We start from the raw sequence: 17,437 nt of genomic DNA on the forward strand, positions 1-17,437 counted from the left end.
TTGTTTTTAACTCCAGATTGACTTAATTTGTGATGCTAATGAATAACTTTATTTAGCCTTATAGATAAGGATTATTTGTCAGTTATCAACAGTTTGATAGGTTATCCTTTAACAAGAATATTCAGTTATTATATTTTCTTCTACAGGATTATCTGCTATGTTGTATTCAACACTGTTTGGCCTGGTATAAGAGCAGAGTGGTACCATTACAGCAAGAAGAAGAGGAGGAGGAAGAGGGGTTCTACCAATACTTAGATGATATGTTGGAGTCGATTACGAATAGAATGATTAAGAGTGAACTAGAAGACTTTGAACTGGTAATTGCTAAGTCTAAGCTGTGTTGAGTAATGGAGGTTTTTAGTAGCTTATTAATTTTTATCTTGTGCCTTTTAGGACAAATCAGCAGACTTTTCTCAGAGCACTGGTATTGGCATCAAAAATAATATCTGCGCTTCTCTTGTTATGGGAATTTGTGAGGTTCTAATAGAATATAATTTCTTCATAAGTAATTTCAGGTAGGGTATACTGTAACTCTACTTGTAGTTCATTTTGTGTGTGGGAGTGTGTTTTCTTAACACTGACAACAGGCTAGGTATGAACAGACTACAGCACATGACACTCTTAGATGGACCTCTAGCCTAAGACCAAACTATGTTCTTTCTACCAGGGAACATCCAAGCACATGCCAAACAGGCTCGTGAATTTTGTCTCTCCATCAGGTTTTACTTTATTGAACATTCCCCAGGCCTTGAACATAACAACCCCTGATTTTAATAGAGAAATTTTGATTGGTGGTAGTAGTAAACTTTCATTCTCTGCAATGACTGATACAAATAAAGGAGGAAAAGAAATGACCCAGATGGGTATTACCGAGGAGTACTGTGTTAATAGTGAAGATCGATTCATTTGTAATATTGGGTCTAAAGTATGACATCTAAAGAAGTATTGTGATTTCCTTATTACTGTTTTGAAAGTAAACCGTAATATTCTGATGCCTGTCCTTGGTGGACTCTTTTTCCTTTTATACAGTAAGACTAAGTTTGAAACAATTCTGAGCTTATTTATGTGTTACAAGAAGCTCTCTGACATTCTTAATGAAAAATCTGGTAAAGGCAAAACGAAAATGGCCAGCCGACCAACCAATAGTTTTTTGTCCATGAAATTTGTGTCTGATCTTCTCACAGCTCTTTTCAGGTAAGGTTCTAACAAAGGGCTTAAAGACAGCCTTAAGGTGAAGGTTAAAAACACCTACTGAGGGTCACTGATATTACCTAGTTTGGATTCACAATTCTTAGCATATATACAGTAAAAAGTAAGTCAAGGGGGTTGTCATTTTCTTGAAAGCAGAACACATAGACATTTAAAGAGATGCTTTGAATTACTAAAGGGAACATCAGAAACAATGAACTAGTGGATGAAAAGATAGGATAGATTCCAAGAAATTAACCTAAGTAGCATGAAAAGGGGGGAAAGAAAAGCTTGAATTTAAAAAAAAAGTGGGGGAGACAACAAAAAAAACATTACAGAAAGTTAACTAAGACTGACCTTTAAATTTCATCAAAGTTAAAGGATTGAGGGAAGGGGGAGAAAGGGAGGTAACACTGAGAATAATATTTGTAGAAAGACAGCCTTGGCAGTGACTCTTGGCATGGGCTGCCTGGAGTCTGTCTGTTAGAACTGGCTGGGTGCTATTGTGAACTGTCCCTAGAAAACGTAATTTCAAGTCCCAGTAGCAGGGGAATCTTTCTGTCTCTTTTTTCCTGTCTAGGGACAGTACCCAGAGTCATGAAGAGAGCCTGTCTGTTCTGAGGTCCAGCAATGAGTTCATGCGCTACGCAGTGAATGTGGCTCTGCAGAAGGTCCAGCAGCTAAAGGAAACAGGGCATGTGAGTGGCCCTGATGGCCAAAACCCAGAGAAGGTCTTTCAGAACCTCTGTGACATAACTCGGTAAGCCCCACACACCCTTAGAGACCTGTTCCACTTGCTGTGGCATCTCCAAGAGAGGAAATCAATGGCGGGGGTGGGGAGAGAAAGGTGGTTTGAAGTTGGGTGGGGAGGAAGGTGGTTTGAAGTTGGGCATACCCAAAGGTGGAAGTGCAGTCACTCACTATGTTGGGGTTTTTTCCTAGTCCTGTTTTGGTGTGGATTGTTGGCCACATATAAAATGTTAATCTAATACCAGGAATAAAAAGGGATATTACATAATGACTAAATAATTCATCAAGCAGACAGAACAGTTTTAAATGTATATGTACTTAACAGCACCTAATAACAGCTTCAGAATACTTAAGGCAAAAATGGTAATACTGAAGGAGAAATACACAAATAATAATCTACCTCTCTCAGTAAACAGTAGAATTAGATAGAAAATCAGAAAGGATGTGGAAGACTCAAACAACACTGTCATCCAGCTTGACTTTAATCAATATTTATAGAACATCAAATAAGTATTTAAGATAGTGAGGTATTGCCAGGATCAGTGGAACAGATGGTTCAGAACTGATCTACACAAGTATGGTCTTTGGACTTTTGACAAAGGTGCTAAGGTAATGGAATGGAGAAAGAAAAGTCTTTTCAAACAGGTGTTTCTGGAACAATTGTACAGGAATATGTGAAAAAATGAAATTAAAAGATGCTCTTTGGAAGAAAAGCTATGCCCAACCTAGACAGCATATTAAAAAGCAGAGACATGACTATGCCAATAAAGGTCTGTCTAGTCAAAGCTACGGTTTTTCCAGTAGTCATGTATGGATGTGAGAGTTGAGCTATAAAGAAAGCTGAGTGCCAAAGAATTGATGCTTTTGAATCAATTGATGTGTTGAAGAAGACTCTTGAGAGTCCCTTGGACTGCAAGATCAAACCAGTCCATCCTAAAGGAAACCAGTCCTGAATATCCATTGGAAGGACTGATGCTGAAGCTGAAACTCCAATACTTTGGCCATCTGATGTGAAGAACTGACTCATTTGAAAAGACCCTGATACTGGGAAAGATTGAAGGCAGGAGGAGAAGGGGAAGACAGGATGTGATGCTTGGATGGCATCACCTACTCGATGGATATGAGTTTGCACAAGCTCTGGGAGTTGGTGATGGACAGGGAAGCCTGGCATGCTTCGATCCATGGGGTCACAAGAGTCAGACACGACTGAGCGACTGATGTGAAAAAAAATTGAACTTTGATCCATTTCTCATGTTATAACTAAATATTGAAATGAATCAGAGGCATAAGTATAAAACCAAATATTGTAAAACATCTAGAAGACAGAAAAACCTTTACAACCTTGTTTTAGGTAAAAAATTTCCTAGGTATAATACGAGAAGCACAATCAATATTTCTTAAAAATTTAACTCTGTTCCTTGAAAAACATTCCTAAGGAAATTTAAAGACAAGCCACAAATTAACAGGAAATATTTGCAAAACACGTGTCTGATGATGTACTGATAACCAGAGTATATAAAGAACTCAAACTTGTTAAGAAAACAATCAAATTGAGAAAATGGATAAAGTGTTTTAACAGACACTTTACCAAATAAGATATATAGATGGCAAATAAGAACATGAAAGGGTGATCAACATAATTAGTCACTAGGTTAGTGCAAATTAAAATCACAATGAGATATCACTAAACACCTAACTTTTTTTCTTTTTAAAATTTACTTATTTGTTTTAATTGGAGGCGAATTACTTTACAATATTGTGGTGGTTTGCCATACATTCACATGAATCAGCCATGAGTGTACATGTGTTCCCCATCCTGAACCGCCCCCCCCCCCCCCATCCCATCCCTCAGGGTCATCCCAGTGCACCAGCCCTGAGCACCCTGTCTCATGCATCGAACCTGGACGGGTGATCTATTTCACATATGATAATACATATGATTCAATGCTGTTCTCTCAAATCATCCCACCCTTGCCTTCTCCCACAGAGTTCAAAAGTCTTTCTTTATATCTGTATCTTTTTTGCTGTTTCACATATAGGGTCACTGTTACCATCTTTCTAAATTCCATATATACGCGTTAATATACTGGATTGGTGTTTTTCTTTCTGACTGACTTCACTCTATAATAGGCTCCAGTTTCATCCACCTCATTAGAACTGATTCAAATGCATTCTTTTTAATAGCTGAATAATATTCCATTGTGTATATGTACCACAGCTTTCTTATCCATTTGTCTGCTGATGGACATCTAGGTTGTTTCTTTGTCCTGGCTGTTGTAAACAGTGCTGCGATGAACATTGGGGTACACGTGTCTCTTTCAATTCTGGTTTCCTCGATGTAAACACCTATTAAAATGCCTAAAAGTTTAGATTGACTATGCCAAAATGTTGTCATGGATGTGGAAGAATTTAAACTCCTTGTTTTTTGGTTTTTAATGTTTGTTTATGTATTTATTTTTGGCTACCCTGGGTCTTCTTGCTGTGCGGGCTTTTCTCTAATTGAGTGAGTGGGGGCTACTCTAGTTGAGGTGCGCGGGCTTCTCGTTGCCGTGGCTTCTCATGTTGCAGAGGACGGGCTCTTGAGTGCACAGGCTTCAGTAGTTGCGGCTCCGAGCTCTAGAGCACAGGCTCAAGTAGTTAGGTGCTCCACTGTATGTAGAATCTTCTAAGATCAGGGATCAAACCCAGGTCTCCTGATTGGTAGGTGGATTCTTTACCACTAAGCCTCCAGGGATGCCCAGAATTTAAACTCTGATACACTGTTGACATAAATGTAAAATGCTGCAGCCACTTTGGAAAATAATTTGTCAATTTCTTAAAAAGTTAAGCACACACCTATCTTACGATACACCCATTCCACTCTTAGCTATTTACCTGAAAGAAATGAAAGCAGATGTTCTTATAAAAGTTTGTATATAGTAGTTTTATCTGTAATAGCAAAATCTGGAAACAACCTAAAGATGATAAATCGGTGACTATGCAAGCTGTGGCACATTCATACCACATACTGCTCAGCAGTGAAATGCGACAGGCGGCCAGTACGTGCAGCAACATAGGTGAACCTCAGAGCTACATGCTGTTAGCAAAGCCGACTTTAAAAGCTACAGAATGAATGATACCATTTTTATATGATAGTTTGTAAATTGTAAAACCGCTGGGACAGGAAACAGATCGGTGGTTGCCTGGGAAATCAAAGAGAAAGAACTGACTGCAAAAGAGCACATGAGAACTTTTGGGGTGATGGAAATACCTAGATTGAGGGGGATGAGTACACAACTGTGGAAGGGAGTCAGCAGAGCCATACAGTTACAGGATGGGAATTTTACTGTATGTAAATTGTATCTCAGTGAACTTGACTTTAAAAATCACTTTTCCCCAGGGTCTTGCTTTGGAGATACACTTCAATCCCTACCTCAGTGGAAGAGTCGGGAAAGAGAGAGAAAGGAAAGAACATCTCACTGATGTGCTTGGAGGGCATACAGAAGATACTCGGTGCCGTGCAGCAGTTATACCAGCCGAAGTGTCATCAGTTTCTCAAGGCTCTGGGTGGGCATTTCAGTTTTGATAACTTGGCTCGATCTGAGTTTCTCTTTCTCAACCAAACCTCTCGATTCCAGTTGTTAGCCCAGCAGAGGACACCTGCGAAGAGTCCCAGTGTGGCCAAGGAGTGACATCTAGTGGATTCAGAATTGGCACTTACTGGATTCCATTTAACCACAGATGGGACTGGGAAACTGAATATAGCCTTAACAAGCTGCTGAATGTTAGGAATATAATTAAAGCTGCCTCCAGGCTTTTTTGGCCTCCTAAAATTTTAGCTTGGCAAAAAAAAAAAACCAAGCCCCTTTCAAAGCAGATAGCATTCTTTTCCTTTTCCTAGATGCCACAGATAAGGAGGAAGAAGAGGAGGAAGTCAGTGTCAGTGAGAGAGCAGCTTTCCAGATCCGGCAGTTTCAGGTGAGACACCTAGGAGACTGCTGTGAGGGTCCTCAGAAAGGGACTGTTAGCAGGCCAGCTGGGAACAGGCAGACCGTCCACAAGTAGGACAGCAGTTTTTCCTGGGTCATCATTCAAGCAACTTGACAGCTCTGAGAATGAAAGGTAATGCATTTAAAAGCATCATTCCAGGAGGGATGTGTGTCAAGCCACCCCAGTCTACAGCACTCATTGCCTCTAAGAATCACTGAGCTGGTATTATACAAAGAGCTGGCCAGGAGCCCACTCGTGCAGGGAGTGTAACTTGGCTTTGTCTGTCAGATGGTTCTAACCACTAGTTGTCACGTATCAGGATCTTTTATCCCAGAGGATTTCTTTAATGTTCCTATCATGTGCCAGGAACTGTTCAGGTGCTGAAGTTCTAGCAAGAAATAAGAGACAAAACCCTACCCTCACAGAGCTTACGTAGTGGGAAGAGACTGACGGACCAAAGACAGTGTTTTGGGTGGTGAGAGAGGAACAGAGAAAAAGGAAATGGAAAGTGTGTAGGGAATGCCAGTGCTGGGGTATGGTCTAGCCCTCAGGTCAGTGAATGGGCCTCAGGAAGTTGTGAACCACCCAGACCTGGGTGCACTGGAATTCTGTGGCGATCAGTAGCTGGGACACAGCACTTTGATTGGGCCTGTGTTCTGTCCCTTGTTAGGGAACTAAGATCCCACAAGCTGTGTGGTGCAGCCTAAAATAAAACTGGGTGCACAGTTCATTCCTAATGTACATGTGGCAGGGGTTTGAGGCGTCCATAGCACTCAAGAGAACACTCAGACGTCTGATCACAAAAGGGTAGGAGACTACCTGCTCGATCCAGGTCTTATTTCCAGATTTTATCCTCTTGGATTTTTGGTGTTTTTGAGTCATTTCTGTCCCAGCCTTAGGAATCTCTGGCTGGATGTCTCTTCTCTTTGCTAGTATCATGTCTGCTAATGTTTCTGTGTGTCCTTTCTCAGAGGTCCTTGTTGAATTTACTTAGCAGCCAAGAGGAAGACTTTAAGAGCAAAGAAGCCCTGCTTCTGGCCACTGTTCTCACCAGCTTGTCCAAGCTGCTGAAGCCCATCTCTGCTGAGGTATGAGCACCAATCAGTCCCACTCTGCATCCCCCAGAAGGCCAGAATACTACATCTTACAGTGTACAACTAAATGTCTTCTTGAAATCTGGCTTATTTAAAATCATGTATCCAGTTATGCTCCTGAATTAATATAAGATCTGTAAGATGTACCTCCACCCACCCCTGCCCCGTACATAGTGTTTCTACCATGACGTAGTTACTGCTTTTGTTTATTTGGCCACTGTCAAGGGTAAACAATAAGCACTGTAAAAAAAAAAAAAAAGTCTTGTTTATCTGTGGGGCCTTCAACCTTCTTGTGTTTCCCTACCTCCTTCTAAGATGAAAGTATGTTAATTATCAAGGTAGCTGACATTTAGCAGTTAACTTTCTCATCAAAATTAGCTGATTCTGAGTTTGGGGGATATTCAACAAAAAGTGATAAGTCAGAAAGCATGTTTATAGTCCTAAAAGAGAATCTGTTTTATCCAGATAGATTTTAGGTATATGTGCTTGGGTTTGCATGTATACACGAAGAATATATGTACCCACATGAGCATTCACACATGTGAAATAAGAGAAGCCATATTCTGTGGGTCTGTTCCATTTAGGAGTAATTTCCCTAAAGGATGATAAAGAGAGTCCTTGAGACTAGGGCTGTGTGGTCCTCCCACATCTATTTCCTGACCTGTGGGGAGACAAGTTGAGAGTGCTGAGGTGCAGGCCTCCTTGTGTAAGCCCTTGCTTTTAGGAAGAGCTAGCTGGACTATAGCCTGGTATGTTACGACATTTGAGCACTGAAAAAGCAGACTTCATTTTCTTGTTGTCCTAGTTCCAGGTAGCCCAAAGAAAATCCCCATTGCTACTTATTTCATCCTAGATCGGAACAACGCATCCCCACTTTACTTTCAGCTTCATTCTTTCATATTGCTACTTTTGCTGCAAGGAGCCCAAGACTAGGAAAGAAACACAGGGAATTGGAACATGGGGACAGTTGAAGGAAAATAGATTTGGAAAGGCTAACATAAAGAAGAAATTTTTAAAATTTTACCACCCCCTCATAATTTCAGGTAGTGTGTCTAAAATTTTTTAATTTAACTTTGAATGGGTAATAAAGTTCAATGATTTGAAAACCAGACATTATAAAAAAATTTGCAGGAAATGGTCACCTTTCTGTCCGTGTCCTCCATCTGTTCAGTTCTTCTTCCCCAGTAGGTAAATATCTTCTAGTGTCTTGTGTAAAGAGTTCTTTTATTCCTGTACAGCAATATGAATATAGCTTCTTAGGCCCAACCCTACCCTCTTCACACAAAAGTTTTTTCAGCATCCTGCTTTATTTATTTATTACATTTAACACTGTATTCTGGACATCTGTATTCTACAGTAATCACTGTATTCTGGGAAATATTTTTATATCAGTTCACAGAGAATTTTCATTTAGCCTCTGAAGTTTTTTTCCCTGACAGATCAAAACCTGAATTCTTACTGGTCATTTTACCTTTAAACATCACTGCGTTTCAGTGTCTGGGCGGCTGGAAGCCTATCCCAAATAACTGCTGAAGCAGAAAGCTGAGTGTGTGTCTAGCGAAACATGACCTACTAGTCCAAGGCCTTAAGCTTCCCCAACTCTTTTCTTTTGCCCCTTTTCTTTTTTTTTTCCCCTGCTCCCTTTTAACCTCCTATGGCCTCTTGGTTCCTAAAGGCTAATTTGACTGTCACTGTGGCCAGGATCTTATTCTCCTATGCCTCTATTAGCTTACTATCCTTAAAGATGTCTCAGATGCAGAGAGTGCTGGGCATGGGAAGAGGAAGAAGGGCACTTTAGCCCCAAACTGTGGTGGGAGGGGCCAGGGAAGCTCAAATAACAGCCCAGACCCCAGGACCTTTGGCCCTTAATGAGGGCATTTGAGAATTGAATCATAGGCTATATTTAAGAAAAGAATCAGTAATTCAGCTCATAACTTTGGACTTACTTTTATGCTGTTTTTCAGTAGAGTACCACTTTAGATCCAGGCACATGTTTTAGCAGGTGATTTGTTTATACTTGGAAAGGCCTAGAGCTCTCTCAGTCTGATAGCACCTAGGTCTGTCTTTTGAATGTTTCTATAATATCCGAATGATCTCTAGTTTGTGCAGATGTTATCCTGGACATCTAAGATTTGCACAGAAAACAGTTGTGGTAAGTTTCCTGCCATATTTCCTTTTTTGGGTTTATATAAAATCATCAGCACCAAACAACATTTAGAAAATTACACATTCACTGGAGTATCCAAAACTTCAAATACACAAAACCAGTCCCAAGGGTTGGTAAGAATACAGTGCAGTTGACCCTCTCATTCACTGCTGCTGGAGGTGTCAGTTGGTATAACCACTCTGGAAAATTGTTTAGCAATACTTAACTACTAAAATTAAACATAGGCTTACGATCAAGCAGTTCCACTCCCAGCATAAGCAGGTGGGAAAATTCTCACAGCAGTACTGTTCTAATAGGCAAAGCCAAACCCAGACGTCTGTCAGCAGTCGAATGGGTCGAGGGGTTGCGCTGTGTGCGCGCAATGGGACACTGTACGGCAGTGGGCGTGAACAGACTCCACTGACACGTGACCTGGAGGGGTCCGGCGCACACGACACTCAGCAGGTGGCAGACACAGACAGAGTACTTACTGCATGGTGCTACTTAGATACAGTTCAAAATCGGACAGAACTCGATGTGAGGTTACAAGGCAGAATGACAGTTTCCTTGGTGAGGGGAGGGGTGTCCTGGGGTGCTGATATTTCTTGACCCGTATGCTAGTTATATGATGATAGTGACTAATAAATGGGAAACATCCCCCTCATTTGCACCTGTGGGTCGAAGTGTACCTTTGTGGGCCAGCCGCCTGGGTTGGAGTGTGTGCAGCATGGGGATGTTGTGCCTGAAACGACAGGCTAGCATTCCAGCCAGGCCACCCCCACCTGCTACAGGACTGACTTTGGTTATAACTGAATTTTCTTTCCTTCCTACTCCTAGAGGATGCCTCCTTCTGCAAGGGCATGCTGAGTTTGCTCTTCAACCTCCATGTTTCGTGTAAGAGTCCTGTTGGTCTGCTGCGTGACTTGTCCCAGGATATCCATGGACATCTTGGAGACATAGACGAGGTACTGTAGTGAGCCTTCAGTATGGCGGCTGAGTTGGGAGTAGAGGCCAGGGGAACAGCCTTACTGTCATTACATCTCACCTCTCTTTCCGTTCCCAGGATGTGGAAGTGGAGAAAACAAACAACTTTGCATTGGTGAATTTGAAAACAGCTGCCCCTACTGTCTGTGTAAGTGTTGATCCCTGGCACTTGGGAAATAGCCTTGTCATCTCTTCCATTTTATTCCCTGTGAGGAGTGAATTACAGTGGCTAAAGTCCTGAGGCCTGTAACCCGCCCACTGGTGGCCGTGGCTATCATGTTATACCAGCAGCTGTGTGCAGTGAGCCATGCCAGGCGTTTTTTTCTTTCACAGCTGCTTGTTCTGAGTAAAGCTGAGAAGGTCCTAGAAGAAGTGGACTGGCTGATCACCAAGCTTAAGGGACAAGCAAATCAAAAAGTCATACCAGGTAACATGAGTTGAGGGAGGGGTTCCAGGAATTGTGATCAAAGCAAAGCCAACTAAAACCGGAACTGGAGGAGACATAAAGGCAGAGCCCCTGAGCTCTGTTTGTTTGTGCTAGACTTCCAAAGCAATGAAAGTAGAAGATATAGTTATTAATGTGTTCTGCATCCAGACTTCCTAGTTAATGATGTTTAGTTGGTTTCTAAATCTCTTTGACTTGAACTAGAAAATAAGGTCAGTTGGGTTTGAATGTGCTAACTTCACTTCCTTTCAGAAGAGGCCTCTTCTCAGGCAGCCCTAACAAACCGTCCCATGGAGAAAACCACCATCATACAGTTGGGAACTCTGCTTACATTTTTCCACGAGCTGGTGCAGACAGCCCTGCCATCAGGCAGCTGTGTGGACACTCTGTTAAAGGACCTTTGCAAAATGTACACCACTCTTACAGCACTTGTCAAATATGTGAGTATCGCAGAGTCGGTCACCACCATCATTCTGCCCCACCCAGCCAGGACACACCCCAGTGCAGAGCCCGCGTCTACATCTCTGCAAGTCACAGTTTGACCAGTAGATGGCAGGTGACTCCACAGGCCTGGAAATAACAGTTGAGGCATAATTCTAAATCTGTTTTTAGAGCCCCATATTTCATTAGCATATGAGTATGTTGCTCATATGATTGAGTATAATGAATGTAAATGCCTCTTAATTGAGTGTAATTGAGTGTAAATGCCTTTTCAAACACCTTCTAAGACTCAGTCTAAACTTTAGCTATAGAATTTAATCTGATTCCAATTACACAAAAAATTAGACAATTTCAGACCAGTCTGGACACCGAAAGGGTATTTGTCCTATAACAAGTAGGTGTTAAATGCCTCACAGGTCAGGTACATGAGTAGGGAATAAGTTTATTTTTTGAAAATACAAGGTATACTTGCCCTGAGTTTAAGTTAATGCTTCTTAGTATCCGTTAACAAGAAACTTTTTTTGTATTTGCAGTATTTTGATTCTCAGCAGACATTCAAGAGTGCTAGGAACTATGTAATTTAGTTCCGATTCTAGCAATGACCCACATTACTTAGGAAGGCACAGACAACCCAAGAAAGATGGTGGACCGCCTCACACCATGTACCCAAACAGCAGCGCTGCCATTTCTGAGAAGGTGCAGCTCTGGCTGTAGTGTGTGGCTAACTAGCTTCTGTGGTAGAAATACTGAGAACCTCTATAATCTTTATTGGCTTTTTCTAAAAGAAAAACAGCAAAGTCATTGGCTTTCTAGATGCAGGGACTATCACCCTGAAGGATTTTTAAAGCAATAAATGGAACAAGTCAGAAACTGAAATCTTTCATTGCCTCCTGTCTGGGAAGCTTTGGAGCTTAGGGGAGGGAAAAAAGGAAGCCTGGAGTCTTAAGATTCTGCACGAATCTGGGTAGCTTATTTTCTTTTCCTCTCTCCAGCCAGAGCAATAGTCATACACCATGTGCTTACTGAGTCACTACCTGTAGTTTCATGGGACATCTGTGTAGGAATAGCATTCCAAATCTGGATTCCCAGGTGGCTCAGTGATAATCTGCCTGCCAATGCAGGAAACGTACGAGATGCGGGTTCAATCCCTGGGTTGGAAAGTATCCCCCGGAGTAGGTAATGGCAACCCACTCTGGTATTCTTGCCTGGGAAATCCCATGGACGGCGGAGCCTGGTGGGCGACAGTCCATAGGGTCACAGAGTTGGACATGACTGAGTATGCATGCATGCAAGATTCCAACACTTTTCCCTAGAACTTTATGAAACCTTTGAGAGAAGTGGGTGTCCTGCCGTTGCCTAATACTGAATCTTGGAATCTTTTGTTAGTATCTCCAGGTGTATCAGCCCTCCACAGGAATTCCGAAAAATATGGAAAAACTGGTGAGTTGAGAATGCCTTTCCTAGGAATGGGGAAAGCATCTTATTCCTACAGTTATTGAATTCTTTCTCCTTTGCTGCAGGTGAAGCTGTCTGGTTCACATCTGACTCCTCTGTGCTATTCGTTTATTTCTTATGTACAGGTAAGTGATTGTCTGTATCACAGTGTATCTTCAAGTGAGAAAGGACTCCTTGTATTCCCAGGGGACTGATCACTAAGTTTGATTTAGAGAGAAAAAGCGTTTGGTATGCTTGTACTTGGAGCAGAGGAGAAACATGCATCCTTAGGCTCAGTGACTTGGTTTATTTCTGGGTGATTCCAAACCCACTCCTTTGGGAATGTGAGTGAAGTAGTGGCAGGCATGGTGAGGATAAATGAGGTAACTTGTGGAAAGTGCTTAACACAACGCCAGGCAGGTGTTCTCTAAATATTTGCTGTTCCAATAAAATGAACATGACTTTAGAGCGTCATTTCCCAAGCTGTCAGACATAAGGCCCAAAACAGAAAGGTTAAGATTCCGAGCTTCTGATACAGGGGGCGTGGGTTTGATCACTGGTTGGGGAACTAATATCCCACGTGCTGTGTGGTACGGCCAGAAAAAGGGGCAAAGCTGAGGTTCGAACTGGGTTCGTTGACTCCATGACAGTGGTCTGCAAACTTTCTGCCAAGGGCCAGATGGTAAGTGCTTTGGGTTTTGCAGGCCATAGAGTCACTGTCACAACTCAGCTCTGCCGTTGTAGAGTAAAAGCAGCCATAGTCAGTATGCAATGAAGGAGCTTGGCTGTGTTCAGTGAAACTTCTGAAAAACAAGCAGGAGCTGGATTTGGCCTCTGCGTTGTAGTTGGCCAGCCCCTGCTCTGGAGCCATACTTGACACTCACTGACTTGTAAAATGCTGGGAGGTTTGGGGTTTTGTGTGTGACCCATTCTCAAGCTTTTCTTATCACTAGGCACCTTCTAGACTATCTTTTTTTCTACATTACACAAAAACTGGTTTATATATTCTTCCTTGGATATTTCTCGCCTTCTCAATCTGTGTTTGACTTAAAGGCTTATTTGACAAATCAGCTGATCCACAGGCACTTTTTGTCTTTGTGAGATGTGCTTAAATGAGTCAAGAGCCCAAGGTTCCATTAACTCTCTCCAGCTTTTATCTAGAAATCTGGATTGCATTTGCCACATCTTTCAAAGAGCTGCTTATTCTCTTTTAGCTCCTTTTTTCCCATAGCCTTGGATCTCAGTGAGAAGAAAGCAGTGAAAGCCATTGCTCCAAAACCGGTAGCTTAGCATCCTGCTGAGGACTGTATACCTTTAAAAGATACTTCTCTTCCCACTACAGTTTTAGTCCTGCCTGAATCAGCAGAAACAGGCCGTAGCTGGGATTGATTTAGGGAGTTTCAACAAGGTCCCATCTGGGGTACAACTTTTAGGAAGATGGCTCACTTCCCATTTGGTCACATGAGTTCTACTACCTGTGCCGCTTCTCTGCCCCCCCACAAAGTATTCACCCTCCACCCTGCCTTCCAGGGCCAAACGTAAGTTTCTTCACACCAGCATCTCTGGGATCCCTACATTTTCTTATTTTCCAGAACATGCCATGTGGACCAAGCCTCCTCTCTCTCACATGGCTTGTAGTAGTGTGATTCTCTCCGTTTGCAGGCCTCTGTTTTTAACTGTTAGTTGTCCCATGGGCCGTGGTCTGTCATTCCTAGAGGGCACAGAACTCCCCTTCAAGTAAAGGGTTCCTGTTTGTGTGCCTCACACTTGGGTGGTCCCTGCCTCACGTGTCCCTTTTCTCCTCCCTTATCAGAATCCTGTACTTCTTGGTCCCCTTCTTGATTCTTCCTTTCTCCAGGAGCCCTTTATTGTGATTATCTGCAACATACGGAAACAAAGTGTTTCTATGACCTTTAAACATTCCTGGAGCCTGTAACCACTTGTCATGTGAGACACATGGCTCTGAGAGCAACCTCTCCAGCTTCCTGTCTTTTCTCTAGCCCTTTTAGCGAACATCCCAGTAGGGAACACCTAGTCCTACTCCCCCCTTGACAGTACTTTTGTAGCTCACGAGTCCCTTGGCTGCCCTAGTGTTAATAACGGTGGGTTCTAACCTCACTTCCCTGTGATAGACCCATCCAAGAGCAAGACTGTAAATCTCCCAACAACAAAAAGCGGGAAGATATCTGAGGATTATAAAGTATCCCAGAATGTTTCCCATTGCCCAGCATCTGCTTCAGGAAAATCTCTTCACCCAGACTTGGCCCCCTAAGAGTTCTCCCGTTATCGCTATAATCATCGTATTAGAAAATTACCACTAGCCTGGTAGCGCTACAGAAAAACCTTCAGGAATGAGAGAACTTGTTTCCTTTTCTTTAGAACAAGCACAGTAGGAGCCTAAAATGTACCAGAGAAAAGGAGAAAACCACTGCTGGCCCCACAGCCATGGTAAGTTGCTGACAGTGACCAAGACGTGGCCACTGGGAACTCCCTGGTGGTCCAGTGGTTGGGACTCTGCGCTTCCACTGCAGGGGGGCACCAGTTTGATCCCTGGTCAAGGAACTAGGATCCTGCATGCCATGCAGTACAGCCAAAAAAAAAAAGGTTGCTGATGAACCTTGAAAATACGTTAAGTAAAAGAAGCCAATCGGACAAAGACTACGTGTTATATGAATCCATTTATATAAAATGCCCAGAAAAGGCAAATCTAAAAAGATTAGTGGTTGCCTGGAACTGGGGAGCAGGAGTGGTTAGGGGGATGTTAGAGAAACTGGGAAGGTGCCTGCTAAAATGGGTATAGGATTTCTTGTGCAGGTGGGGTGTGTGAAAATGTTGTAAAATTATGGTGATGGTTGTACAACTCTGTGAATGCACAAAGAAACACACACAAAAAAGTATGCAGAATAATGGGTAAACTGGTTGGTATGTGAATTACATCTCAGTAAAGCTGGAGAAAATATGCTTGTTTGTGTATGGCTGCTTCTCAGCTCATGGACATTGTTCAGATGGTACATCTTTTTCCTCTGTATATGCTCTATTCAGGAAGTACCAGGAAATCTTGAACTCTTCAAAAATAGAAATAGCTTAGGATAACCACTGGGAAGGAGCTGATTTTAGGAAAAGATAGTGAGTGCAAAAGGTGCCCCTTAAAGGATGTGTAAGATTGGTGCCGGAAAGTGGGTTCTCCAGGGCACTGCTGGCAAAGTAAGAATTGAGTCCTCTCTCAAGGGGAACATTTAGCAATAACTGTTCACATGCACCAGTCTTTAATGCAGCAATTCTACTTGTAGAATCTCTCTATTGTAATATTGTAGAATATCTCTATTGTAAAGGCTTGTGTATATTCAGTCCTAGTAATGTTGTAAGTAAAAGTGAAATATTGGGAAAACTAGGATGCCCACAATAGAGGGCTGGCTTTTATAGTATATTTATACTGTAGAACAAACTATGCAGACATGAAAAAATACAAAGCTAAATGTTCAGATATAGAATTCTAAGATAATGTTAAAGAAAAAAAAAGATGAGAACAGTGTCTTCATTTGTAGTTTAAAAAATATAAAAACATGTCTATATGCATAAGAAACATATGGAAGGATCTACAAGCTACAATTCAAGTTGAAGGGAGAGAGAATCGTAGCTATGAAAATGCATCTGTAGACTAGAGCGGTAACAGAGCCAGTGCAGAGGGGCTCATCATCACAAGAATCCCAAGTCAGAGAGGCAGCCAGACACCCACATACGGCCCTTCCCTCAGCCAGCCTCTAGAAAACACAGGTCTAGGAATTACAAGTAGAAGGATTAATTGCCATCTCCATTAGCATTTAGGTCCTTTGATGAAACTGAACTGTCAAAAAAAATCTTAATGACTGGTGTATAAGTAAAACTGCATTTCATTGGAAGTTAGACTATCTTTCCTTCAAAGGCACGAGCAGTTCTGCTACAGGCAGTTTCAGAGCACTTTACCACCCCTGAACCCCAAATTTAGGTCTTCTCTTCTTTGCCCTGTAGGCCAGAGCTCTTCGGGAAACCAGGCCAATTCCTAATCTCATCTTTGCCATTGAACAGTATGAAAAATTTCTCATCCACCTTTCTAAGAGGTCAAAGGTAAGCATATTCTGTAATTTTTCTACTGATTTCCACTTAGCCTGTGAGGGGACCTGGCAAACTGAAGCAACACAACTGCACGGGGAAGGGGGGGCGGGGGGGGGGGGCGGCGACTGCGTTTCTTTTCTTTGCTATTTCTGATCTGATGGCCTGAAGCCAAACACTGACACAGGGGACCTGATGTGAAGTCTAGTGGGTGTGTACTTGCTTCTCCAGGAACTAAAGGGTTTATCTGGGATGGCTGAGGCAGCCCTGGGCAGGTTTTACTGGTAGCAAACTGTGCCTGTGTTTACAATTCTGTCCCAGGTGAACCTGATGAAGCATATAAAGCTCAGCACCTCACGAGACTTCAAGATCAAGGGAAACATCCTGGACGTGGTTCTTCGGCAGGAGGAGGATGAAAATGAAGAGGTCAGTGCCTGCTTGGACTGGAGTGCAGCAGGCTTCCGCTGCCCTCCTGGCTGGTTGTCAGTAGCCTGTCAGGGAGCAGCCACAGAGAAAGGGCCAAAAGGTGGTCAAAGACGAAACTAAGCATTCTCAAGAGAAAGGTTGTAAACGGTGAACTACCCCCAGAGTTTCCCAGGCTTGTATACTTTTAGGCTGGACATTTCCAGAAAGGGAATGTTGAAAACAAGGTCTTACTGTGGGTCTTCTCCCCATAACCTTTTAAACCATTGGAAAATGCTAAGCAGTCTGGCTCAGAATCCAGTTTTCCCCTCTTCTGCCATGCTCTCATTCAAAGTAGGGCCACTACTCTGAATGAGGGTCAGCACATTTCTTAGCCTCCTTTCCCCTCTGCTGAGACTAAAGGGAGAGAAACAGCATGCCGTGAGCCCTATAGCATCTCTGAAGCAGAAATCAGTGTTTCCTTACCTCTGGTGC

General features: G+C 42.5%; 1 protein-coding gene across 4 annotated transcripts in view; it reads left to right on the plus strand.

Moving 5' to 3' along the window:
* Positions 1–17,437, plus strand: part of FANCI (FA complementation group I) — a 63,932-nt gene that overhangs the window by 45,380 nt on the left and 1,115 nt on the right. For 3 of the 4 annotated variants that reach the window (XM_055556816.1, XM_055556815.1, XM_055556818.1), the window contains 17 exons: positions 147–317; positions 394–515; positions 1,030–1,194; positions 1,769–1,948; positions 5,318–5,484; positions 5,819–5,895; positions 6,879–6,995; positions 9,102–9,153; positions 9,985–10,112; positions 10,211–10,279; positions 10,465–10,558; positions 10,829–11,016; positions 12,404–12,457; positions 12,538–12,597; positions 14,831–14,899; positions 16,460–16,555; positions 16,862–16,966. In XM_055556816.1, coding sequence (XP_055412791.1) covers positions 147–317; positions 394–515; positions 1,030–1,194; positions 1,769–1,948; positions 5,318–5,484; positions 5,819–5,895; positions 6,879–6,995; positions 9,102–9,153; positions 9,985–10,112; positions 10,211–10,279; positions 10,465–10,558; positions 10,829–11,016; positions 12,404–12,457; positions 12,538–12,597; positions 14,831–14,899; positions 16,460–16,555; positions 16,862–16,966 — 1,914 coding nt within the window. The remainder of the gene's footprint in view (positions 1–146; positions 318–393; positions 516–1,029; positions 1,195–1,768; positions 1,949–5,317; positions 5,485–5,818; positions 5,896–6,878; positions 6,996–9,101; positions 9,154–9,984; positions 10,113–10,210; positions 10,280–10,464; positions 10,559–10,828; positions 11,017–12,403; positions 12,458–12,537; positions 12,598–14,830; positions 14,900–16,459; positions 16,556–16,861; positions 16,967–17,437) is intronic. The other variant, XM_055556817.1, reaches the window with a different exon arrangement.

This window comes from Bubalus kerabau, chromosome 19 (genome assembly GCF_029407905.1).
Source record: "Bubalus kerabau isolate K-KA32 ecotype Philippines breed swamp buffalo chromosome 19, PCC_UOA_SB_1v2, whole genome shotgun sequence".
Taxonomy (NCBI): domain Eukaryota; kingdom Metazoa; phylum Chordata; class Mammalia; order Artiodactyla; family Bovidae; genus Bubalus; species Bubalus kerabau.